Source organism: Varanus komodoensis, unplaced genomic scaffold, assembly GCF_004798865.1.
Source record: "Varanus komodoensis strain SLA01 unplaced genomic scaffold, ASM479886v1 scaffold2, whole genome shotgun sequence".
Classification (NCBI taxonomy): Eukaryota; Metazoa; Chordata; class Lepidosauria; order Squamata; family Varanidae; genus Varanus; species Varanus komodoensis.
Window position 1 is genome coordinate 43,982,523 of NW_025335568.1, and position 27,358 is coordinate 44,009,880.

General features: G+C 39.1%; 1 protein-coding gene across 1 annotated transcript in view; it reads right to left on the minus strand.

Annotated features, from left to right (window-relative positions):
* SP4 (Sp4 transcription factor) overlaps positions 1-26,394 on the minus strand; it is a 30,738-nt gene extending 4,344 nt beyond the window's left edge. Inside the window, exons 1-5 of the mRNA XM_044428810.1 lie at positions 26,072-26,394; positions 25,392-25,480; positions 23,479-25,027; positions 2,016-2,244; positions 1,698-1,897 (exon numbers count right to left, since the gene is read on the minus strand). Coding sequence (XP_044284745.1) covers positions 1,698-1,897; positions 2,016-2,244; positions 23,479-25,027; positions 25,392-25,480; positions 26,072-26,078 — 2,074 coding nt within the window. The 5' untranslated portion in view covers positions 26,079-26,394. The remainder of the gene's footprint in view (positions 1-1,697; positions 1,898-2,015; positions 2,245-23,478; positions 25,028-25,391; positions 25,481-26,071) is intronic.
* Positions 26,395-27,358: the final 964 nt, after the last annotated feature.

The following is a 27,358-nucleotide window of genomic DNA, read 5'->3' on the forward strand; positions in this document are numbered from 1 at the left end:
AGTATCCTGAAGTGTCCACTAGAATAGCTATCATGGTAAATTCTTTAAGAGTGGCTATATGAGACCTATCACATCAAATTATAGTGGGCAATTATTGGAAAGATACCATCATTTTGAATCACTAATTGCAGACAATTCAGGTGAGAAGTTCCTTTTACAAAATCTCTCCCCATTTTCAGTTATTCTTCCATCTTACTGCCATCTCTTCTCTTCCATCACCGCATCCTAAGGCATTCAGAGGGCCAACTCTCAGGAAAAGCTTTCTGGAGAGGCTAATTGGCTGTCATGAGAAGGAGCTGGCAGGAAAGCCATTGCATGAGTGGATGTCTGCTTGTAAATGTTGGATGCCACCTTTCAAAATGGATACCACCATGTAAAACTAATTATTATAGTATATAGCAACTGACAGGCAATCCTATATACCAAGGGTGGCTAAAACGAGGCCCACTTGCTGCTCACCACCTGTTGCTGGTGCCCCTGGGCACATGCATGAAGCTTGCTGCCATGCTTTGTGGCGCTCCCTTGCAGCTCTCAAACATCTGACATTTACCGTAAGTGGCCTTTCCATTGAGTAAGTCTGACCATCCCTCCTATATACCTTGAAGTAAGTCCCAATGATCTCAGTAAAGCTACTTTCTCAGTAGGACTGGCTGAAGTTAACCAATGAAACCAATGTATTCAAATGTCAAAGTAACCCCCCTCCTTTTGGGCTATCCACAGGTTTTCACACATTTTTGTCCTTCCTCTACCTCGGATATCAGCTTTCCTGATCTCCTACAAAAAAGGGCAAAATGTGAGCCCAAATAGCTCACAATTATGGCAGGAGTGAAACAAGCCAGGGTTGGATGCTTCTAAGTGACATTGGGGCACATTTGATGCACCTGGCCCTTGCTCAGGAGCCCCATGGCAGGAACAGTTTGCTGCTCCTGCAATGGGGCTTGCTAGCAGACTGCCTGTAGCTGATGTAGTTATCTGAGTTTTGACAACATGACAACCCATTGTATGTTAAACATCTTGTTGTCCAAGTACAAGCTATAAGTCATTAAGAAGTACAAGTCATTTGAATCTCTTCCTAATTCTTATGAGGTATGCAAAATCTTACACAACACTAGTTTTGAAACATGCGAATGCCCTGATGGGTAACTAACTTTCTCAAAGGAATTTTCAGCAAATTTTCCCAGGATGAACTGGAAACTGTAATTTTATTCTTCTCATTTTTTCTTACGAATTATTTCATAAGTAAATTAACCCATGAAAAAGCATCCTTTGTGTGCACGTAAATTGCATTTGTTGTTTTTGTTAAAAATGAAGTGTTGCCATCATGTGACTTTACTAAGATAGATTTGCCTTAAAATTACAAGGCTCTAAGTAACACATTTCTGGAACGCATAGTCCTGGGCAGGCATTTACTCTCACAATCCTTTTTGGCAGTAATAAAAATTTAATTCATAAACTAAAAGATATGGAAGCATAACATACTCCCATTAGAATATAATAGTACATGAGAAGGTTTTTTGAATTTCCTGGGAATAGACAACTTCTCACTTTCCTGTTCAAGGAAGAATCCATTGAAAGAAGCAAGTTCTTACGTTAGGTTTTTTTAAAAATTTAGAACACTTTCTGTAATACACTAAATATTTTGTAAAATATAAAATACACTTCAACTTTTAAAACCTTTGTACAGTCTATGTACTCACCGGTATGGGTTCGCCTGTGTCTTTGCAATTCATCACTCCTTGTAAATCGTTTCCCACAGAAGATCCAATTGCATATAAATGGCCTCTCTCCAGTATGCCATCGAAGGTGCGCCCGAAGATGAGATGTTTTCCCATATACTTTTCCACAACCTTCTATATGGCAGATATGCTGTTTCTTTTTTCCTGGTTCATTACTGCTTCTATCAAGTAGAAATCACTAACAGTTAAACTAAGCACAATTTAGAAAACTTAGCACAAGAACTAAATATTAAGGAAAAAAGTAGTAACAGGAATGCAACAGCAAAAGGGTCACAGTACCTTCCTTCTCCTTCTCTGCAATTAGGACACGAGCAAGCAACTCTTCTTAACCTTTTCCCAGGTTGCACTTCTTGATCAGAAGCTTGCTGGGCTTGTTGCAACTGCACCTGAGTTATCTGATCGGGACTAACAGCACCAATTGCTGCATTAGCAATCCCTCCTACTGCTACTGTTACAGGAGCTATTGTGGCTTGCTGTACTTTCACTCCTTCCTGTCCTTGTTGTTGTCCTGTAAAATAAGAAAAATTCTTAGATTCTCCAATTTATCAGAGTAAAATCACAACATAATCTTTAAAATCCAATCTACTCCAATATATGTAGAAGGACATTCATCTCATAGGCATAATACTGTGGGATAGCAGGAACTATTTTCCCTAGTTTATTAAAGCCAGAATCACTTATATTAAAAAGGAAACCACTAAACTTTCACAAATATATTGTGTTAACTGAAAAAGTGAAAGATAATTGTGTGCTTATAATATTGCTACATTCCTTATCTGAAAGTAGCATGTTGTTCTCTTAGCTGAAGTTGTTCCTACAATGTGCAGTGAAGCCACTGTGGGAAGAGCTTGCTACCGAAAACAGGTATCAGTGCATAGGAAAAAAAATAATGTGGAAAGTTAAGTGGCTGTCTTTGCCCATACATGCTGTTGTTGAACTAGCCTGTAATATTTAACACATTGAACTTTAATCACCTAACTTTAGATACAGCTCATTGGACACCTCAAAGTATATCATCATCCAGCACAAAGTTAGCCTCTTGAATAACATTAAATATATGAAACAGTAAAATTTCATTTTTATCTCATTAGTTTAAATAACTAAAAGTCAGAACAAGCTTCTCTAGAGTACAGATAGTTTGTAAGTGAACTATCCAATAATCATAGAATCATAGAATAGAAGACTTGGAAAGCAGGGTCCAACCCCATGCACAGTGCAGGACTATAAGTTAAACCATCTCTCTCAGATAGCTGTGCTGTTGCACCTTGAATGCCTTTAGTGTGGCAGAGCCCACAACTTCCCTAGGAAATTGGTTCCATTGTTGTACTGCTTTAAAAATCAGGAAAATTTTTCCTGCTATCTAGCTGGAATCTGGCTTCCTGTAATTTGACCCTTATTCTTTGTCTGGCACTCTAGGATGATCAAGAAGAGATCCTGGCATTCCTCTTTGTGACAACGTTCCAAGTACTTGTAGGCTGCTATCATATTTTCCCCAGTCTTTTCTTCAAACTAAACATGCCCAATTATTTCAATTTATCATCATATGACTTTGTTCCCAGTCCCTGAATCATCCTTGTTGTCCTCCTCTGAAACCTTTCCAGCTTGCCTGAATTGTTCTTAAACTGTGGAGCCCCAAACTGGGCACAGTACTTCAAATGAGGCTTAACCAGTGCTGAGTGAAAGGGAACTAGTACTCCATGTGATTTGTAAGTGATATTACTATTAATGTAGCCTAAAATAGCATTTGCACTTTTTGCAACCAGATCACATTCCTGCCTCATATTCAGCTTGTGACTTAAAACAATTCCAAGATCCTTCCCACTTGCAGTATTGTTGAGCCAAGTATTCTCCATCTTGTAATGATGCATTTAATTTCCTTTTCCTAGGTGCAGAACTTGGCATTTGACCCTATTGTAAGTCATTCTGTTGTTTTCAGCCCAATGTTCCAACCTATCAAAATCACCTTGATTCTTATTTCTATCTTCCAGGATATTAGCTATCCCACCTAGTTTACAAATTGGTAATTGTTCCCTGAACTTCCTCATCCATATCGTTAATAAATAAATTGAAAAGCACTGGGTCCAGGAATAAACACTGCAGCATCTCACTTGTAACCTCTACCCAGTTTGAGAAGATGCCGTTCATGAACACTTTTTGAGTTCAGTTCTGTAGCCAACTTTGGATCCACCTGATAGTTGTTTGATCTAGCCCCCTTTTTCTAGCCCCCTTTTCTAATGGGGATATCATGGGGCACTTTGTTGAGAGCTTTGCTGAAGTCAAGATAGATTATGCTAACAGCATTTTCAGTCTATCAGGGAGGTTACCCAATCAAAAAATGAAACCAGATTGGCAGGATTTGTTCTTTAAAAATCCTTATTGGTTTCTAGTAACCACTGCTTAGACGATCCTTGACCATTTGCCCACCATGGAGCGTTTCAGCTTCCATCCTGCAACTTCGGTTTGTAGTTTAACTTCTTTGAATTTCCTTTTAAAAAATTCCAGTCCATTTTGGATTCCTTTTATTAGAAACACTCACTATGGGACTTATCATTGTTGTGAGTTTAGTAAAATAGGCTTTCCTAAAATCCAGGATACATGTTTGGCTTTTGCTTCCTTTAAAATCAAGAATTCGAGAATGGCATGGCCACTTTCCCTCAGAAAAGTTGCCACTTTGTCCACTATGTCTTCCCTGGTGGTTAGTATCAAGTCATGGATAGCCATTCATCTTGTTCCTTCTTCCACTTTCTGGAAGTTACCAGCTACACACGTTAGAAATTTCTTTGAGGGGCTGTATTTGTCAGAATTTGTCTCCCAACAGATATTGGGGAAACTTGAGTCCTCCAAAATGACATCATGCCTCCTTGAAACACTGGCAATTTGCTTTTCAAAACTGTCATCTTCATCTTCTCCTTGACTGGGTGGTCAGTAATAGATTCCAACCACTGCATTCTTTTTATTATTCCTTCCATTTATATTAATCCAGAAGCTCTCAATAGAGCTACTAAGCTCATCCCTCTGTATTTCTGTGCAGAGATATTTTTCTTTAACATATAGTGTGATTCTGCTTCCCTTTCTGTCCATTCAGTTCTTCTCAAACTGGTTATATCTTTCAGTTGTTCAATTTCAGCCATAGGAGGCTTCACACTAAGTTTCAGTTATATCTATCAGGTTGTATTTACCCTCCTGTATTAATACTTGAAGGCTGTGCTGTTTGTTTCCTATACTCTAGGTCTTCATATATAGATATCAAAAATTGTGTGCACAATACTCTAGCTTTCTTCCTACATTTTTGGAAGATTATCTTGTAAGGTGCAACCCATCCCTTGCCAGCAGTCCATCTTACAGAAAACGTAGCCTGTGATCCCAGAATCCAAATTTCTCATGTTGGTACCACCTTTATAGTGAGGCATTCACTTGGAGTGTTTTTCTTTCCCTGTCTATTCTCCTTACAAGAACTGGAAGGATTGAAGAGAAAACTATCTGGGTCCCAAATTTTTGACTTTTCTCCATAAAGCTTTAAAGTCTGATGTGATTTCTTCAAAGCTTCCTTTGGCAGTGTCATTTGTTCTCACATGTAAAAGAAGGAAGGGATGCATGTCAGTGGGCTTAAAAATCTTTCAGTTATATCACTAATCTCTCATCCAGGAAGACAGCATACCTGATATGTCCATAGGTCTTCCAGGCATCCTGTGTTTCCATCCCAAAGGAGTCTAACACCATTTTCTTCTTATTCTTGTAAACCTTGATATCATTGCCACTACTTGCAACTACCATTAACTTCTTGTTAAGTGTTGCATGGGATGCCCTGCAGTTCTTCAGTCCCATCCTCAAGTAACTGTGAGCAGTTTGAGAGTTCCATTGCTTCCATTGGTGTATAGTGTCTTCTAGTTCTTCTGTACCTGTCACCCTTGTCCAGGGAATGTCCTCCTCATTTTCCCTTCCATCAAGATTCTCCTGCCTCAGCTTGCTGTTTCATTTCTAGCTTCTATATTTCTCTCAGCTGTTGTAGTTCAACTACTCTATCTAAAACACTCTTTATCGTCTTTTATTTCCTTGAGGATGGACACTCACTGTTCTAATGCTCCCACCTTTTCTTCTAACAGAGCTACTAGCTTGCACTTGTTTCTTGTGTAGGCCATGCTGATCTCAGGTAGGAAAACAAATACTGCACAGACATTGTAGGTCACCACCACTGGGGAGTCTCCTTGGTCCATTCTTTCTTTCACCTTTTTGATTCTAGCTTGTTTCTCCTGTGTTGAAGGTTAACAACACATGCCTATCAGTAAATGGGAGAGTATTTCAGGGAAGAAAACAATGCTATTCTATAAATTAAAATAGTCCTAATTCAGCTTCATTGAATCTTTCCATTGTACAAGCAGTTTTGCATTATGCTTGCATCCACTTGCACAGCGAAGTGCAACTGTAACTTTATTTGGATTCACTTTTGATGCAGAATTCAGTGCCCTGTTTCTGCTAGTGCAACTTAATTTTTGTTACCCCAACAACAAACTTGGATTCTGCCCTTAGTATATATATTTCCAAATAGAAAACAATTTTTATTTGCTTGGTAAGATGTAAGGCAACTAAAACAGTATCTAAACACCTTGCATTAGAAAGCATTCTGTATTCATTGTGGAAGACAAAACAGTTCATAACATAACAGAAGTTCTTTTTTAACAGAAAGCCTTGTCTACACATCTCTAGTAGGAGGCAGTAATTCAAGTTGGTGGTGGGTTCATCCTATTCATTCATAGATTGCTATCCTGCAAGTCCAGTGCTTACCCCTAGATTTGCTCTATTTTTGTTTGGCTTTTTGGGTTCTGGGCTTGTCCAGATCTTGTCCATGATGATAAACTCAAAAGTTTATTTATTTATTTATTTATCAATTTATATCCTGCCTTTTTTCTACAAAGGGCTCAAGGCAGCTTACATCATTCTCCTCCTCCATCTTATCCCCACAACAACCCTGTGAGGTAGGTTGGGCTGAGAGTCTGTGACTGGCCCAAAGTCACCCAGTTGGCTCCATAGCTGAGCAGGGACTAGAACCCAGATCATCCCAGTCCCATGCTCTTAACCACTACACCACACTGGCTCTTATTATTATTTAATAATAAAAGTGCATTATCCAAATTACAAAGGAATTACACACTAATTAGTGATTTTATACTGGAAATTGTGTTTTTCCCCTTTTCTTTTGTGATATAGCTGTTACAGATACTGTACTTACTTGAAGAATGGTTAACCACCACAAGAAATTATACTTCCATAACAGAACATTTCCCTGTGCCATGTCAGCCACCAGGGTATTTGGAACAAGGTGACTAAATGATAATCCTACTTCACAGCAAACAGTCATCTCTGGTTCTCTAGAGCCTCCTAGACATGAAACTGGACTTTAGAAATTCTGTAAAGATCCAGACTACTACTGTCAGTTTTAAACATTTTAATAAGTCTGGTTTCAGCTTTGTCACACCTCTCCAATGTCTCAGCCAACAGAATCCCCCTACTCTTTCCTTGTAGAGACAGAAAACCTTACTAGAATAAATGGTGTTGCATTAGCAGAAACAAGGTACAGTATGAGATCTTACAAGAGTTCTTCAAACAGTGGGTCAACACATTATTATAAATATGTTAAAGTTGCACAGCTGTCAGTATACTCTTAGATGTAAACTTTTATACTATTGTGGTTTCATTGAAGTGCTATTGTTCCATTTGCTAGTTCAGTCATATTATTTGTCAAACAAATTGCATATTAACAAAACTGCCTTTGGAACATCTTGCAACTCAAAAAAGCAAGAGCACAAAAGAAAGTAGAATGGTTCTGAGGCTCACTGCTCAATTTTTTTAAAAAAGTTCCTAACAAAAATGTACTATTAATTGTCTGTAATTACAAATGATTAAGATGTGTGAAGGGGAATATATAAGCAAAGAATGGCATACATTTATATTTCAGAAACAAAAGTCATAAACAGAAATTAAAGGAATTTTGTCACTCTCCTGCTCCCTTAAACTATCTTCAGAGGTAAAATAAAAGCTTTGCAGTCAAAGTAAGGAAATGGAGTCCATTTACTGAATGTTAAGTTACAGTGGAGGACCTTAAATATATATTATTCCGTAAATGAAACTACACAGAGAAAGGCCTGTCCTCTGGATGCTTTGAGGCATAACATCACACAGAAAGCTACAGCTGAGCTAGCATGGTAGTACTATGACTTATTTCCTCACAGGAACAGCTGACACACAGAACAAGATATATATTCTATTTTTCATATAAAATCACTCAAAGCATATATTAACTAAGAATTAATCAAATTGAAATAGTTCCATAAAATTGAAGAGTAACTAACTTAGCAATAGAACGTATTCAGAACCTAAGTACTGCACTAGATGACATCCTCTTCTCCACGTTCCCTAACAAAAACTATACACAGGTATGTTTGCAACTATGTATCTATACAAGCATTTACTAGTATTTATTGCATTAGCGTCATTTAAATACATGTGATATTTTCAGAAATAAAAAATGCTGTTAAAAGGAATCACCATTTGAGGCTTAGGTCACCTCACTGGTATGGGCTACCTTTCTATCAACTTCAGTTGGTGGTGGTGTAGTTATGCCCTTATCTAGACAGGAATGAACTGGCTTCAGCAGCCTGTTACAGCAATGTGCTCTATGTGGGACTGCTTTGAAAGTGGTTTGAAAGGTGCACCTTCTGTAAAATACTGCATTTTGATGGCAGAGACCCAGAGGTCTGAACATTTAACACCAGTTCTGTCCCACTTGTACTGATATGTCTGAATGCTTCCAAACCCAATGTTAGGTGCTGTTTTTGACCTATAAAATTTTATATAGCACATCATCACAGTACCTGATGAAGCACCCCTCCTACTATGAACTAACTGCATACTATGATTGTCATGTGTGGCCCTCCTCCAAATGCTTCTTTTAAGACAGCTTTGGGTAATGGCATTGAAAGCCTCTTCAGTTTTGCTTTCCACCTGATAATGCTTTCCCTAGTACTCTTGGCAGCATAAAAAGGTCTTTTAGGATTTTAAACTTTGTAAGAAAATGTAATAAACAAAATTAAATAAGTTTGAATATGATAATGGCTAGAGTCTGTAAACCTGGATCAAGTTCAATAAAGATGTATGTGCCGTTTGTATATGTGTGTTTTTCTTAACAATATACATGCAGTCCCTGAGTTACAAATGTCTGAGTTATGAACAACCCATACTAATGAAATGAAAAATTATGAAAAATTAAGCCTATTAATTTTTTTAAATTACTGTGGAAAATCATCATTACCATAGGGAAAGAGAAAGGGTAGTGAGGGAGACCTCCAAAGCATGCCTTCCTGCCCTGCCCATCTAAAAAGGGAAATTTCTCTGGCATTTCTTTGCTGCAAAAACAAGACAATGGTTAGTTTTAGGGTGGGGGTGGAACTTAAGAGATATTTGTGGTTTTTCCACTTTCATGGGGACCCTTCACCCCAACCTCCACAAATCCTGACTATATGTTATCCAGCCTACATACACATTTGACTTACAGACAAATTTCCATTTTCTCAGGAATGGAACTTGGAACATGAGACTGCTTGTACCAGTTCAGGAATTTTTTACATATTAGTATTTGCAATATTTTGATGAAAGGCTTTTCAAATTTCATTTTACCCATATGATAAGACTAGAGATTCTGAGATTTCCATATTGACCTGGTTGGCATGGCAAAATACAATGGCTCACTGTGTGTGAATGTACTCATGGGACAGTCAGGTTGACTGCCTGCAGGCATCATTTCTGCATGGCACCATGCTTACTATGCCATGTGACCCAGGCAGCGGGGCTGACTCTGGATTAGATCAGTGGTTTTCAACTGCTGGTCCGCAGGAGATTTCCTGGCAGTCCGCAAAAAAGCAGAGGGGCTGCAGAGGGGCGGCATATAAGAGGAGGAACTGCAGAGGGGCATGTAAGAGCAACAACTCTAGCTCAGCCCGGGTTGATCTGTGAACTGATCTGTGCCAGCTCTTTCCCTCCTCCTGCTGGGTCAGTTCTCCTGGTGACGGCAGCACCCCTGAGCAAGTGGGAAGAGAGGGCCGAGTGTGAGTTGCTGCCCCTACATGCAGCTCTGGGAATGCCACCCCGCCTCCTCAGCGCACCTTGCAAGTGGTTCTGACCTTGCGCCACCAGACAAGGCGAGTGGCACAGGCCAGGCATTCCTGCTGATCGTAGCTCCTTGTCAGGCAGTGCAAGATCCAAGCCAGCAGCTTGGGGCCACTTGCATGGCACGCTGAGCGGGGTGGAAGCGGTAGAAGAATTCTCACAGCTGCGTATAAGGGCAGCAACTCATGCTCAGCTCGCTCTTCCCACATGTTCAGCACTGCTGGCATCACCAGATGAACCCAGCTGATCCTAGCAGGAGGTAGGAAAGAGCTCTGATGTCACTCTGGTCCAAACACAAAATGCAATGATCACAAATTTGGATATCACTGGAAAAAGAATATCTGTCTCTAAGTTACAGAGCTATTAAATTGTTACTTGTATTTTCTACCACATATTTGTGTGAAGTTTTTCAGCCCTGTCGCTGATAAAAACCAGAGAAACAGAATGGATGTCAGTGCAGTGCTTTGTCTCTTGGACACAACACTGAGCCATGACTATCAAGTATTTTTGAAAAGAAGCAACAGCAGATTTCGCATTAGCCTTATTTGAATTAAATGTTGCTCTCTAAAAATTTCAGCTGTATTTGATTACATTTAATTTCAATATGTTAATCTTTTATTAGCATTTTTACTAATGCTACTATACAAAATACTATATTATGTTTGTAATACTTAGTATTTTTTCTTCAGCATTCCCCAAAAAATTTCCCCATTTTTGCCAATCCCCAGCTGTAAAAAGATTGAAAACCACTGGGTTAGATAATCTTCAGAAAGCTGTAAAACAAGCAGTGCATTATTTGAGGGTTGGCTAATCCACAAATAATCCCCTGCTGCATAAATTTACATGACACAGCAAGCCAGGCACCATGCAAAAGTGGGCCCTGTGGATGCCCAGCACAATGCAACAGCCTCTTGTGGGTAAATTAACTCACAAACCAGTCCTGTATCACTACTCTTCCCACTGGCCAGCAACAAAGGAAAGCCTTGGTTTGATCTTTAATTCTTCTCCTTAGTTCGTTATAATCAATGGCCTTTCCCTGCAGATTGAAAAACAATAAATGAACAAAACCCATCCTCTGTACCTTCTTGGCTAAAACTCTGCCCATTGTTCTTATTCTGAACATGGCAGCATCCTTAACTGTTGGCCTTCTCACCACCACTTTCTCATTTCTATGCAAAACTCTTCCACCAAAATTACTAATTTATTTTCCAAACTATATCATACTTCCCTACATCATATGATCCCCTGGATTTCCTTGCCCATCCATATCTGATACAAATTCCCTTTTCTTATCTGTTACTGTAATATTTTTTGAGAGGGGGCATTTACAGGCATTTCCAAGGTTATAAGTGCATTCCATTCCAGAGAACATCTTTAGGTAGAATTTTTATTTAAGTTGCATCACATACGGTTGGCCTTGCAGATTTGTGGGGGTTAGGGCAGGACCCCTGCAGAAGTGGAAAAACTGTGGATATCTCTAGACCTGCCCACCCCTGCACAAACTTACCAGTGCTTCCTCTATGTACCAAGGAAATGCCAGAGAGATTACCCTCTCTAGATGGACAGGGCAAGGAGGCCTGCTTTGGAGGTTCTCCCTGTAGTGATGACAATTTTCCACAGTAGATTTGAAACTTAAATTTTTAAATTAAAATTATCCAGTCTATTAAATGTGGAGCTATTTTCAAATTCCAAAAGCAAGATACAAGTAATGTTCATCAATGTATAATTATAGATATAGGTAAGGGAAATGATGCAACTAGCTACACGAGTAAAAAAATATTCAAGATGATAAGAACTGGATTCAGCTGAAACATCTTCAGAATAATCTTGGCAAACATAGTGGTTGGTCATCTGACAGACAGCTGAAAATCAGTATTAATACATATCTTAGAGACAGGATAACGAAGGTTGCTTTTAGTTAATACAGAACATGTCAGCACAACTTAAGGCCTACTGGACTAAACATATACCATATACTGCAGCCGGGCAGATGCCTGAGCTCCCCCTGCTTTGCAAATTCAGACTGGCAATTTAAGGAGGTAGATTCATCAGCATCACTGGTGGACTGGTTCTGTTGTCAGTCAGAAGTAGTTCTGGCACAGAATGATATTCAAAGGTAAGAAAAGACAGTAGACCTAGCAGGGCACTGTTTCAAGTGCCTCCATTACTGTGGAAGGAAAGGTACAATTATTCTCAGGTTTCATCATTACTAATACTGCAATTTGAAGGGGTGAAATCCTATTCTGGTTTATTTTTTACAATTCTAGTTAGTAAGATTGACTGAGAAGTATTTTTCCTTGAAGAAAAGACTGGCACGGTAAGGCCTCAAATAATTTATGAAACAGTCCTTGGTTTAAAATGGATCATCTAGAGATTACTTTACTTTCCAGTGAGTATTTATGATCCTTTAAGACCATGGCATTTTCAAAGAAATATGTCCTGGGCACAAAGCTTACTGCGGGATTAAAGGAAAGATATATGGCTTGTTGGTGAAGATCAATTTAGGAAGCTGGAAAAATTTTACAACTGCAAACCAAGCTGGAATTAGAATACTTCAATTTGGGCTGTGTAGATAACTATTAGGAAGATATGAATCCTTCAACAGCAAAATCTTTCAACATCATTAGACAAAGTGGTATAAAACATTATCCAGGTTTGCCTAATTCAAATAAACTTACTTGGAATTAATTTTTAGTGGAATTAACTTCCAAGAAATTGTGTTTCCTGTAGCAGCAGGAACAGTTCTTTCCTCAAAATATGCTATGCAACCGGAATGTTACTTCTACTGGATGTAAGTAACACTTGGCTAACACATCTAAGTAGGAGCTTTGAAGGCTGAGCAGATTCAGCATCAGCTGGGGTACCAGAATGAATATACAGCGTTCATTACTTATAAAAATAAAAGAGAAACCATTAGAAAAAACTACGCTTAGCCCAAGGTTGGAAATAGCAGAACAGATTTCTGTGAGCTTTAATTTAGAAGGCCAGAGATATTCCACCTCAGCTGTAATCCACTCACATGGGACTGAATCCCACTGAATTTTATGGGACTAATTGATGATTATTGTGTTCTGACTCAAGATTTTTAAACTGCATGTTTCAAACTGATTTTAACATCTGACTGATTTCTCCTATCTTAAATGTCTCTTTAACATCTTGGGTATGTTTAAACCAAAGGACATATTTGTGCTTTTAGAAATTAGACTGATCAAAATTGATGTTTTCTTAAAAAGGCAGAAACTGCATGTGTAATGAACATGTAAAAGGGATAGGGTCAGTATTGTTCTGGCTGGCTGACCCCAAAGAAAATAATACTTTTGAGGTCCCATCTGTTCTGAGGCCTATGTGCCTATGTCTTAAGATGTGTGGTCCCTATGCAAACAGTATCTCAAAGGTTTATAGGCCTGTGTCATCCCAAAATGTCAATGTCTGTACAGTTTTTTGTCCACTCAAACACATAGAAATAGCACATACTTTGTAGCTAACTGGATTATACCACTTCAAACGGCAGGTAGGGAATAGCCTGTTTAAATATTCTGCATCAGCAATGGAAACTTACTCATTAGGGTTCATCCCTGATTCACCAGTGCGCCAAATAAAATGATTTGCTGTATTAATTGGGCAGAATAAAAACATGCAATGTCCCATTTGCAATCTGAAATTGTACTTTTTGCATATTTGAAATAGCCTTTTCCAGTAGCTTCAAATCAGTATCTCTCGGTATACTGTTCAAAGGTGATATATTAGCAAAATCAGGAAGAATTTTTAAATCCTTAAAACAAAATTCTTTCTGGTACAGCATAGTCCCAAAGAATGCTGTTGCCATGGTCATATATTGCTTTATGACAAAAATGCTAATTAAACCATGATGTGCAGAAGCTACAGGCTGGTACATGAAACTCATTAAATTAAGAAAGGTAAAGACTGTGATAGCTTAGTGCTGTGCTTAAACCATGACCAGAAGCCAGCTTTTTTGTTGACTTATGAGTTCCGGCTTGTCTGAGCACAAGAAATCACAATCCTGGGTTTGTACAAAACACTAAGCTACCCACACCTTGGGTTCCTTGTTCAATCAAGTGGAATTCATGTACAATGGTGCTTCATAGTTCGAATGACTCTAACTTTGAACAATCCAAACAGTTCAAACGCTAAAGTCAAATTGCTCCAAAGTTTGAATGATGCTTCTATGTTTGAACTGCACGTGCAGTGAATGGGGTTGCTGCATAAATGTCATCTGTGGTGTGCCCAAATCATCTCTTGCTGTGAAACATCTCTTGTGTGACGCTCATGCGTTTTCAGTGTGTACATTTTCAGTGCTTTTTTTCACTTTATTTTTTAGTTCTATTGCTGGCACGGACAATGTAAGTTTGTTTTGTGTTGTATGCTTTTTAGCAGTTAGAATAAAAAAAATGTGCTTTTCCCTTTATTTTTTGGTTATGCATGGGTATTGTTTAGGGTCAGGTAATGGATTAATTCACTTTCCATTATTTCTAATGGAGAAAACTGATTTGGACTTCAAATGATTCAGAGTTTTCACAGCCTCCTGAAACGAATTATAAGTTTGAAGTATGAGGCACCACTATACTAACATTCAGTTTGAAGCTTGTTTGGCTGCTTGCATAAGCTGCAAACTTGTCACAAATGGTTTGGGTGCACCATCACATAGCTCATAAACAACAAACCAAAATTCCTAGCTTAAAGTCACCTGCAAACTGAACGAGCATGTTAGACTAAGTAAGTATTTGTGCTATGCATTCTAAAAGCTGTAGATAGAAGTCAATAGGCTATGGCATAAGAATTAGAGTCTGAGCTGACAGTGACTGATCAGTAAAGGAGATAGCTCAAATGGAAATACTGACTCAGGAAGTTGTGGTATTAAAAATGAAAAGTTCATGTTGCGTGTTATTAGGAAAGAATAATACTATGTTTATATAAATTTATGGGGCAATCACATTTGGAAAACTATGTAAAGCTCTGGATGACTACTTCTCGAATATGGATTTTGTGATGCTCACTAAGATGATAGAGGGCTAGAGTAACTCCTTTATAAGAAAGCTTATAAAAGTTAGGACTCCAGCTTGGGGGGGGGGGAGCAAAATAACATGTGTGTATAAAATTATGTATAGGATGAAAAAGTAGACAGTTATTTTTCTCTTTGTCACATACTATTAAATCTAGGACATTCTAAATTTGCTTCCTCACACAAAACATAGTTAAACTTTCTAAGCTGTCCAGAGACTGTGGTACTGGATGGCATATAAAAACTTTAAATACATAAAATATACGCAGTTCATAAACACAAGACATAGTAGGCATGTGACTGACCAGTGCGGAACCAAAGTGTGTGCCTTTGGACTCATGTAGCAAGTGTTTTTAGGAGTTTACGAAAAGTATGATATGACAGCAAAGTGAACACATGGTCCCATAGACCAGATTCTAAGGAATTATGTCACCTACACTTGCAATTTAAAATGCTCTTCAGGGATTTCTACCATTGGTACTTTTGGACACTATATTGTCCTACTATTGTTCTCCTAAAAGTATCTCCCATGCTCTGGAGTAGTTCACAGATAAACAGTTTGACAGCTTCAGGTATGCCCATAGCAAATAGTTCAAATAGATGCAAACTATATCCAAGAGGTTCTAATCTCTCAGAGAAAACTTTTTCATAAAATGCAAACTTTGGTTAATAAAAGTTATATATCAAATTATCAGATATGTATGTGATGTAATAAATATAATACAGTACTCAAAATCATCTCCAAATAGCACACGCAATTTAAAATTTTATATCAATTCACATTTTTAAAAAATCATAGATTAAAATTTACTTTCAGTAAAAAAATTCCAGTTTCACCTTTTTTTTTTGTTTATTTTACCAATATAAATGTAATAGATGCGATGCAACAAGCCATGGTATTTGTAATGTAGCCTGACTGGCTGTGGAACATTATAATTGCTGATTATTAATCCATACTGAGGTTTGCCCTTGTTCCTGGCTGGTCCTGGTTCAGGTTTTAAGTGAGAATGCAGCATATGCCTTTTGGTGACTGAAGATGGTGCTTTATACAGAAATGCCTCCTATTTTAAAGTCTTTTTAAAAATAATTTTAATATTTTATTTCTTTTAAAAATCATTTTACTTTTAAATAAAAATGCATTAACCAGATATGCTACTTTTTGGAATAAAGTTTCATATTGCTGGAGTCTTGGCATTCCTGGAGTCATAGGGCTGGATCCAGATTCAGGCATGTGTAACTGAACTGGTAGAAGCCAACATCCCTATCCTCTACCAATGGTAGCCCATTGAAAAGACTACATAGAGCCAGGGCATGCTGCTGAATGACATAAACCACAGAGTGCAAGGAGAGCCACCTTCTACAAGCAGTGCTCTTCTATCCACAGTAACCAGAACCTGAGGATTAATACATGCAGTGCTATAATAAACTTTTTAGTCTCTAAAAATGCCAAGGATTTGCTCCACTACTACTTCTGTAGACTAACACAGGTATTATGTTTTTAAAAAGGAAAGAAAAATTGAAACTAAGCATTTATGCCACATCAAAACCAATAAACTCTTCCCCTGAGTATGTATGTATGTATGTATGTATGTATGTATGTATGTAAAACTTTTCTGGACTACTGTAGTCTCAGGACAGTTTAACAAGACAATATAAAATAAAATGCAGCGTCCTAATAAAATTTCCAAACAGCAATAAAAACCCTATTAAAACAATCAAATCTTTAGCTTTTAGCAAGGATAATACTGCCGCTACTTCCAAATTCTATTTCCCCACTCTCATTGGTACTAGGACAGAAAATGTTTTAGCATCAACTATAAATGCAACTAAGCACTGTTTTTTAAAAAGAACAATCCTGTCAGGAAGGAAACTTAGAGAACAAGCCAAGGCAAAAAAGGCTGCCTAACTACATAATTTCTTATTTATATCTTTATTTAGGTTAATATTTTAAATCCATGCTTCCCAAGGAAGAGAATGGTTTAAAAATCACTACCATAACCGTCTTCCTATTCCTAAAGCTGCTTTTTTTTTCAAAGCAAGCATCATAAGTCTCAAATGTGGCAGCATGGGACAGTTAGCACCTGAAGTGCACTCAGTCTGAGGAAGCAGTCTCCATTTGTGTCATTTGAAGTTTTACTTTTGCTTCATCTTAAGATATGCTAAAGCAGAACAGATTCACATAACTATGGTGAAACAGAATAGGCATATGGAGGCTCTTCTCCCTAAGTGGGCAGCAGAATAGTTATACAAGTAAGTCCACAAACAATGCTTACAAATCAGACAACTAGGCGAAGAAGCATATATGCAAATTCTAAGAGACACTAGTTTAATTTCAAAGTAACTTAGCCTAGTTTTAATTTACCTAAAAGAAACAAGCCTTCTAAATGAGTTGCTTACATTTGTATAGTTCAGCCTTCCCAACCTGCTGCTGTCCAGATGTACTGGATTACAAATATACCAGAAAAATGCAGAGAAAACAGGTTCTTTCGCAGGATTTATTTTCCCCAAAAATTGGAAAAATTGAAATATGTTATTCTATATTTTAGACAAGGTGCTGATATGTTACCAATATAAGGCTTCCTGCAAATAATTTGCAAAAAAACTACTTTTTAGATTAGCGATGCAAATATCTAGAAATCTTGAAGCCACGGGGAAAAGGAGTTTACATCCTATCTGTAAGATTCACAATAAAGTTCTTCTATTCCGCATTAAAAGTTATTGTTCTAACATATGTTTCTAACAGAAATTTTGAGTTGGTCTGAGTCATTCTCAGTTTCTCAACCTTTCTCAGAACCATTGGGTATAGTGGTTAAGAGTGTGGACCTGGGACTCAGGGGATCTGCATTCTAGGCCCCACTCTGTGATAGAGCTCACTGAGTTACTTTGGGCCAGTCACAAACTGTCAGCGCAAGCTACCTCACAGGGTTGTTGCTGTAAGGATAAGACTGAGAGGAGGAGCTGCCTTGAGTTCCTTCAAATTTAAAAAGGCATGCTATAAATAAGCAAGCATATGAGTATAATGACTATAACATTAGATCTATATCCCACTTTAAAAAAAATAACTCAGAGCAGCCTACAGCATTCTCTTCCTCCTACTTCAGTCTGTGACTGGCCCAAGTTACCCAATTGGTTCCATGGCTTTGTGGGAAGAAAATCTATTCTTGATTTTGTCCTAAAGAGTCCAGGACTTTTGGAACTTGCTCTAGCTAGATCCTGTAGCATTAATGTAGTACTGATTTAAAACCCACATTTAGAAACAAAATAAACAGTAGCAAACAGCAGAAGTAGCAGGTCATCCTGCTATGGTCACTAGATGCAATGGAGAAGTGAATGAATTTTCTGCCTGTTTCTTTTTTTATCAAATTAACTTTCAAGTTTGGGTCTATGGAATTAACTGCCAAAATGTTTAATACATTTTTCAGTTAGACCTTACTACTAGGAAATACTGCTGCTGCTTTCCAAATCTTAACTACTGACATTACAAACAGGTTCATAAAGTTCTGCAACATTTCTCACAAAAAGGAATGGATGCTTCTGCCTCCAATTTTTCCAGTTTCTAGGATGACTCATATGTTCCAGGGACTACATGTTGGAAATTCCCTCTGGCCAGATATAATATAGGAACCTAAAACATACATAAATTTTAAAATAGTTATATATAACTTGGGTTTGTCTGTGTAACTAGCATGTTTAGTATTTTATGGTCTGCTTGATATTCCTAAAACAGCATTCTCCAACCTGATGTCCTCCAGATGTATTTGCCTATAATGCCCATTATTCCAGACCACTGGTCAAGCTACCTGAGGCTGATAGGTATCCAAGTCCTAAATAAAGTTGCAGGAAGAGCTTAGATTGAAAAAAAGTACTGCTTATTTTTCAGTTTCCTGCTGCCCCATATTTATTTTCTGAGATAAAAGTTTTTCCTGCATGTTTTCAAAATGTCAGTAAAGTATTCATTTCTAACTACAACTTCCAACCAGCAGAGCTAAAATTCTGTGCCTTGTCTACAACAGCAATTCCATGAATTTTTCACACTTCAAGAAAAAGGAGTAATATATGGCAGAAGTGAAGCTAAAATTGGGTGAAAGCGTTCTACCTAGACAGGTTCAACTGTATCGGTTTCTGAAATGGAACACATCAATTAGTTGCCAATACTGAACAGAATGTAAATTAACCAAATCCTTTTACTAGTTCTCTTCGGTTTTAAATATTTTCTGGTTGAAGACTGAAGTTCATAAGGAGATGATTGTGGATCTCTTCCAATCAACTAATTCACGTAGCTTGAATCACCATTCAACCAAGCATAATTAACCCTTTATTAGAATGTGTAACATGGCATTGCAGGCTGAACAGGGATGGAAGAATACAGAGTAAGCAAGAAGCCATGTGAGAGAGAGATGACAAAATGCAGTGCCAGATCCAACTAGCTTTTTGCCCTGGTCTACACATGCTAAAGAATGAAATAGTAAAATTCTAAAAGGATAAAAGACATTTTCGCCACAGCTAGTGATACCAGGTGTTGTTAATGCTTTTCTTGTAAAAGCAACATATTTCATGCAAGTAGAAAATCAGTGTATTAGTAGAGAAGCTATAATCTGGTTCTCACTACTGTACTAGTTTCCTACTGACCAATAGCTGAGGCTTTCTGAGCAGTTAACAGAAGTTACACACATACACATAAAAAATTAACGTAAGACATAAAACCACAGCAACTGTGACTTAAATCAGGACAGAGGTATAGCAATGATACAGGATAAAATGAAGTATTAAAACCAAAGTAGGAAGTTAAAAACAATACCAAATAAGTGCCAGGCGCAAATCTATGAAAAGCTCATTCCATAGCCAGGGAGTGACGAAAAAGGCCTTTCTCCTGGTAGCCACCTGCCTTACTTCCTTTTGAGGGAGCTCCCTGAAAATGACCTGAGTCCAGGTAGATGCATCTGGAATAAGGGGTTCCTTCAGATAACCTGGTCCCAAGACATTTAGGGCTTTGAATGTTAATACTAGCACTTTAAATCAGGCCTGGACTTCAACTGCTTGAAGAGGACTGGCATACTATGTTATCATAAGTCAGACTCCATTAGCAATTTTCCTGGCCTAATATTAGTTATGCTTTTGGGAAATGTGTAAAGGAAATGTATATTTTCTTCCTCATGGTGAACATGTAAAAATGGGATGTTCTGGGGAAAGTTATAGCCCATTTAAATAGAATGAGATTTTTTTATACCTTTGATCTCTATGTACGTAATTCTTTGGTATATTAATAGTATAAGAAAAAGCATGTGAACTGGTAGAAAAACCTTTCAACAGTACAAAAATAGACAAATGGCATAAAGTTGGCTTCTAAATAGAGGTTAGTCTTCATTCAACGAAATGAATGAGTAGATGGATAAAGTATTTTACTGGAATGAACAAAATATTTCCTCAGTTGTTAATTTGAAGAATACCCCCATGGACTATTTACTTTTTATATGAAACAACATAATTTGAACTAATGAAGGTGCAGCTTTTTGCTGCATCGATGTAGATTTCTGATTGGGCGCCATATTGTTACAGCCATCTTGCTTAATATGAAAGTAGGAAGACACAGAATGCTTTGACTATTGATAGTTTAGAATTGTGTGGTTTCCTATACCTCTATATTTTGTTTGTGATGTTTTTGTAAGATTTTGTATGACCCTCTGTGCATATTTTTATTTCTACTATGTAATATATACCAAAAAATATAAGTTTTACATCTGTACTTTTTCTCTACATTTTCTGTAGAGATCGCATTTCATACATTGTAAAGACATTTGCTTATTGCTATGGTGCAAAGCTATGGTAGAGCAAGGAATCCAGAAAAAGTAAACTCAAGAATGTGACCAAGAAAATATTATGCTTGCTGCAATGCACACAGGTGCTAAGTGAAATTTCAAATCAATGTAACCACTGAATGGGGAAACCAGTTCTCAGATTTTTTCAGCTACAACTGTGTAACAAGCTAAACAGGACAGCAGCAGAATGTGGATCACTGTTACACTTGTATAAAACAGAAGTGAGGATATTTATTGCTAAAGTTCTTGAACCTTTCTCCCATTCCATGCATTTATCCTCAAAATTGCTTTTTCCCATTTTCCTTATAGTTGAAGTTCTAACCTCATTAGAAGAAAAAACAAACATGTATCTAAGAAGTTTCAGGTAAAGCTGAGGGAAGGATTCAATGGCCACCACTCACCTTTCAGCTGTTTATAGGAATTTAGCAAGACATTCTGACATGTTGTAACATTACAGCTCAAGTCACAGAGTCTTAACAGTACCAGAATTGAGTGTGAACTCAGTGGGCAATCTCTGTATGAAAGTATTAGGACACAGTGCAAGCAGTTAAGATGCAACAGTAAACTGTAGCATAAGCTTTAGTTTCATGCACTTTCTCCATCCTATGTTCCTCATTCTTGATGATTAAAGATTTCCAAACCGTGATTTGCAAGCAAATTGTGGTTTGCTAGATTTAGAAAACATCAACTATGGTTGTCACCAGTGACGTGAGTTTTCCCAGAAAAAGTCCGGAGGACTAAGCCTCTCAGCAGCTCTAGCCAGCATACCAATGAAAATTAGTGATAGAAAGCATAGCGCTCTGCACATTTTGTCCTCTAAGATCTAATTTAGCAAGCTTTTGTACTTGCATTTTAGTAAACAAAGCTTTTAAAACTACCCCATTTAAACTTTACACCACTAGTATCTGATTTGCAATCTTTGAGGAATAAATTAAAACAGCCTTTCCCAGTATAAACCTATCCATATACTATGTTCATTCTCTAAGGCTGCCTTCAGGAGTTTCTTCTGAGGGAGGATCAATATATGGCAATGAGAGAAGCTTTTAATCAGGTCGTATTTTTGCATTGTTTAAAATGTTTAGATATGTGTCCACCCGTGTTTGATGCTTATGTGTGTGTGTATATATTATTTTTATAATGTATTTGTAATGCTTTAATCATTGTAAACTGCCCTGAGAACTTTGGCTATTGGACAGTATAGAAAAATAATAAATGAAAGGCAACTTACATGTTTAGTGATGCAGATTTTTTTGGTTGTTTTGAAATACTTTATGTACTGTTCTTACATTGCTTAAAATTAAGGATAAAACACAAAGGAACTGAAAACAGTTCATATACTTATTAAATTTAGCAATCCAAAGATAAGTGCATGATATACTAACCAGCAAGCATTTCATTCAACTCTCTTCCTTTAGAGTTTCACTCCCATTACTCATTAGTTCCACTTCACTCTGAGACACATAAGAATTTCAGAGAGATGTGTTCTGTCACACATAAGGCTAATCACCTAAAAAACTTAGCTTGCCTAATATTGCATTTTCAATTGGCCTATAATATTTTTATTAATGAACTTAAGAAAAAGGTTCTTAATAAATGTCCATCCCACATTACTGATTGCCACTAACCTTAGAGGCTATTCCAGTTCACAGTCTGAAAACAAGTGCTAATCCTATGTCAGCCAAGTACTGCTTTACATAAGGAAATGAAAGTTTCTATAAATTATTCCTTTGTTATCTTCAGCACAGGTAAAGGAAAATAACTGCCCTCAATGCATTCATAACGTTACATACTTACCTTCTTAGAAATGGGACCCAGTCATTCAATATGTTGGCATTCCATTTCTTAAAGTGTTCTTTAATTTTGACAATCTCTTAATATCTAGCAGTGGACTTCTTTATTTACAATCAAATATTCTGAGTTACAATAGCAACAGTTTTACAAGCCATGTCATGTACAGTCCTAATGGATTTCTGTATCGCACTGTCTTTCATCATATTTGTTTTACAACTTTTAAAGTATAGTATAATCTATCTCTGAGGGTTTTAAGAAAGTTTGCAACTTTTCCTTGGATAATCATGATGCAAACTGACTATTAATTTGAATCTCAGGCTTGTAAACAGAATGTAATGAAAATATATTCTGCATATTAATTCAGACAACACTGTAGTAGATCACAAGAGGAAAAAGGGTGAGATATAAATGCAGTGTAAGGAGAAATGCATGATATATTCATGTTTTAAGTTTGGTTCTATAATCAAGACTTTATTATTTTATTTCTATAATTACTAATAGCTAAAGCTCCCTGGGAAGTTTCCAACAAGTGCTTGGCTTGACTCATGTAGTGACCTGAGTCAAGTCCTTACTTCCTCTCCATTCACAAGCAAAGGCTGACATCATGGGACAGGTTAATAGCTGGGAGCCAACATTTTGGTTAAAGGCTGGAAGCTGAAAGATCTGATACAGATATTTTACTGCAATTGTAATTTTTTAAACTATACCCAGTACAATGTCCCTATTATGCTAAACAGAGATACAAGTGATGTTCAGTACACATGCACCTTTCCTTGCTCCCTCATTTCCATAGCACCCTGCCCGACCCCAAATATTTTGGAAGAGTGACATTCCATACAAGTCAAAAAAGTGATGGCAATCTATTATGTTAACAAGTCTTAACCTGTTTGTGAATTACACTTTACTATTGCCTTGATGCACTACTGCTAAACCCATATTCTCTAGAAGCACCTACCTGCAACACTTGTAATGGTGACTGGAACGCCTTGAACTTGCACACCTGCAGCACTTAAGTTGGCTACACTTACTGTTTGAAGATTAGGCACTGAAGCAATCTGAGCAGCATTTAGCGTTATTGGTGTACCAGCAACAGCTACTGGTGCAATCTGAGCTATAGTACCACCACTTGACGATACAGGGGTGATGGTGAGTTGCTGAGGTAACCCAGCATTTTGAACTTGGAGATTTGAAAGGCTTTGAAGATTTTGGACCTGCACTGTTTGCCAACTTATTTGCCCTGATGGAGTTAAAGTTGGTGCTCTTATAAGCACTTGCGTTGGACTCATTGCTTGTAGCTGAACATTTTGCAAGGACTGCTGCTGAATGGTTTGAATAGTTTGTCCTGATTGAAGCTGAAAAGACTGTGGTGATATAGCCTGAATGATCTGCTGCTGTGGCTGCTGGATCTGTATTTGCTGCAGAATAGGCTGACCTACTATTTGCACCTGCTGTAGTGAATTTGACTGTTCCTGCACATTTTGCAATCCATTAGACTGAAGCTGACTGGAGTTCGGAGTTTCTGTCTCTGATGTGGTTGTTTGAGTTTCTTCAGTATTAGGCTCAGAACTGTTTGCTGTGCTTGCATACTGGCCTGTTTCTGCCGAGCTTACTAAAGTTTCACTGCTTGTTAGTGATGTGGAAGCAGTAGTTGTGCAAGTGGAAGAAGAAGGAGAATCTGGCATAGTACTAACAGAAGCTGTTGTGACAGGTGTTGATAACAGCTGATTTCCATTGGAAACTCCACTATCAGTGGACTGAGCAACCTGTCCAGAACTACCACCAGCTGCAACATTTATTACAGGTAATGCCAGAGTCACTCCCCCAATGTTTATAGGCAGTGATGTTACAACTTGTGCCTGAGTACCAGCAATAGGTAACTGCAGTGGAATAGAAACACCAGGCCTTATTTGGACTGGCACTGTTTGATTTGCCAGATTCTGAGTAATAATATTCCCAGAAGCTGTCCTATTTGTAGTTGTAATAATAGCTTGATTATTCCCTGCAGGGATGAGCTGAATTTGACCCTGTAAATCTTGCAGAGCTGCGGCATTAGCAGGATTTATCTGAATTTGTTGACCTTCCGTTGTCTGAATCTGTGGAATCACTTGGTACTGAACACTACCACCTGGATTCTGTACTTGTATTACTTGAAACTGTCCTGGAGTTATTCCAGAAGAATTGTTTGGTTTTGTTTTTGAAGGGGATGCATTTCCATTGTTGCTGCTGGAAGGACTTGCTGCACTTGAAGCAACAGAAGATGCTTGTTGGACATTGTTCTCTTTTGAAGCAGGAGGAGGAGGAGGAGCAGCAGCAGCAACAAGTTGCCAAGCATTTCCAGCAAGCTGAGTTGTGACTAATTCTAACTGTTGTGGTTGATTCTGAAGCTGCACCAAACCTTGACTTGGATCTATAATAATCTGTTGTCCAGTTGCTTGATTTTCACCAGGAGTCCCTATTTTACTGCAAGTTGCTGCTAGCAAAGCCAGAGGTGAAGGCTGGGAATCCTAACAGAAATATAGTGCATGTTAGAAGATAAACAGGACTTGTGATCTACAAAACAGCACCAAGAATATTAAAGATTGCTAGGAAAGCAAGACAGATAACACACTGATAATCTAGTGCGTTATCAGCTATCTATGTTAGCTTTAAAGTAACCCATTCTATTCAAATGCTTCTTTCTTTGCTAAACTCTTTATAGGCCTTTGCAATATAGTTTCTCAAATACAAGGAAACCTATCCCTCCCCACATATGTCCAAGGCAATAAATATTTGAGTGCATTCACTAGCCACATGGCAATATAACTTAACATGAAAGCAACTGAGCTAGTTTTTATATTGGCAACTCCCCCATTTTCCTATGTATTTTACCTGAGAGGCTCCAGTTTTGCTTTTCTTATTGTTGTTTTCAGCCTCGGGAGATTTTTCTCCCTCTGAGGCCATAGCTTCTTCCTTTTGATCTGCAAAAAAACAACAACCCCAAACCCATTAAGCATTGTTATTCCTTTTAATGTGTACCTATCAGAACATTCTCACCAGCGCCCTGCCCTCCTCCTCCTGTCTCAAAGTCAATGTCCACATCGGTAGTGCAGAAAAGGGAGACCTAAGAAACGTGGTTTGAAACCCGGCCTACGGGGGCTGGCGAGTGAACACCCAGAAAGGGGAGGTTTGATTGGTTTCTGGTCTCGGAGACTGTAAGGCAGAGGGGGGGAAATCCACCCACAACTCTCCTCCTCCTCCTGCCCCTAAAGCATCTACGGCTACTGAGTGGCCCAGGATGCTTTAGGGGCAGGAGGAGGGAGGCGCAAGGGAGGGGAAAATGGGAGGAAACAGAAACGAAGGAGGGATGGATGAGCACAGGAGGGAGGACTGGGGAAGAAAGAGGGAATGGAAGAGGGAGGAAAGGAGGAGGGTCAGAGGGAGGGATAAGCGGGGAAGAAAGAGGGGCTCGCAAGAAATGGGGAAGGCAGGGCGGGAAGGCGCGCCTGGGCGGCAGAGAGGGGGCGAGCAGGGCGGGAAGGAGGGGACGGAGGAAGGTGTGGGCTACGTACCGCTCATCCCGCATTAACACCCGCTGAGGCGCGGCTCGAGGAGGAGGGGAGGGACGAAGGGCGGGGTGCTGGGGGTAGCGGCGGGGAGAAGGCCGGTCGCTGCCGGAGCTGGGAGGAGCAGGTCGGCCTATTTTTCCACGAATGGCCGCCGCTGGGCTGTGGCGTAGCTGCCCGTCTCTCCGCCCGCTGCCGCCGCCTGCCTCAGCCCCGGCCCCTGATTGACAACTTCGAGCCGGACGAAGGGGTGGGAGGGGGGAAAGGCGAAAGAGCCAGAGCGCTGGGGATGGAAGAGGGCGGAGCCCCGCGCGGCCCAGGCTGACACCCACTGAGGAGGGAACCGATGCTGGCAGCAGCTGGCCCGAAGGGAAGGAAGGGGCGGGGGGAGGGGGCGGAGCGAGGGCGGCGCGAGCTCCGCATGAGCAGGGCCCTTGCCTGAAAGCTGGAAGGCAGGCCGGTCGGTTTACAGACAGAAACCACAGCAGCGCGAGCAGGAAAAGACGAAGGGGGCGAAGCGAAAGCAGGGCTGGGCGTGGCCAGGGAAGAAAAAAGCAGGACTAACTGCCGTTGTGGGTGGGTGTTTTTTTCTCCTCTGACAGCGAAAGGAAAGCGGAGGCGGGATCAGGGGCGGAGCGAAAGAGTCTCACTTGTGTTCCCCGCCTGACCGCCTCTGCTTGAGCGCGTGCGGTAAAGCTGTTGAACCGCTGATTGACAAGCCTCAAAGGATCGGGCAACGAATGAAATGGGAAGGCCAAAGAAGCGCGAGCCAACTCGCGAGCGTGTCACTGACAGCGCGGGAAGGATGCGATGCCCCTGCCGTTCCTTGACTTAGTGGCGCCTGGCTCTCTCCAGAGGAAGGCCTCGAATTCTAATTGGTTGAGCCTGGCTTTTTAAAGCCAACCTTAGCCGTCTGTGTGGAATTCAAAGGGGAGGCAGCGAGTAGAAAGTGTACCTCCAAATTCAGTTTTTGTAAGACCTTGATAGCGATTGGATTTAGCAGGGTGCACTGCATGTCGGGATTTGTAGTGCTGACTAGAGTCCGCGCGTGCGCAACGCAACTAGTTCGCTAAAGAAGTCATCTCCGAGAATGATGGATAAGTGACTGCTCGTCATTTGTTCTGATTTGATTGCCATGGACCAGCAACTGGCTTATTTATGATTCGAAACAGTCTTGTATTTATTTTTTTTATTTTGCTTTGGAAGCTTTAAAATAAATATAACATTGGCATTAGGTGTCATTGGAAAACTCCACACTTGGTAGCAGGGTGAGCAACTTGTGGCCCTCAGAAG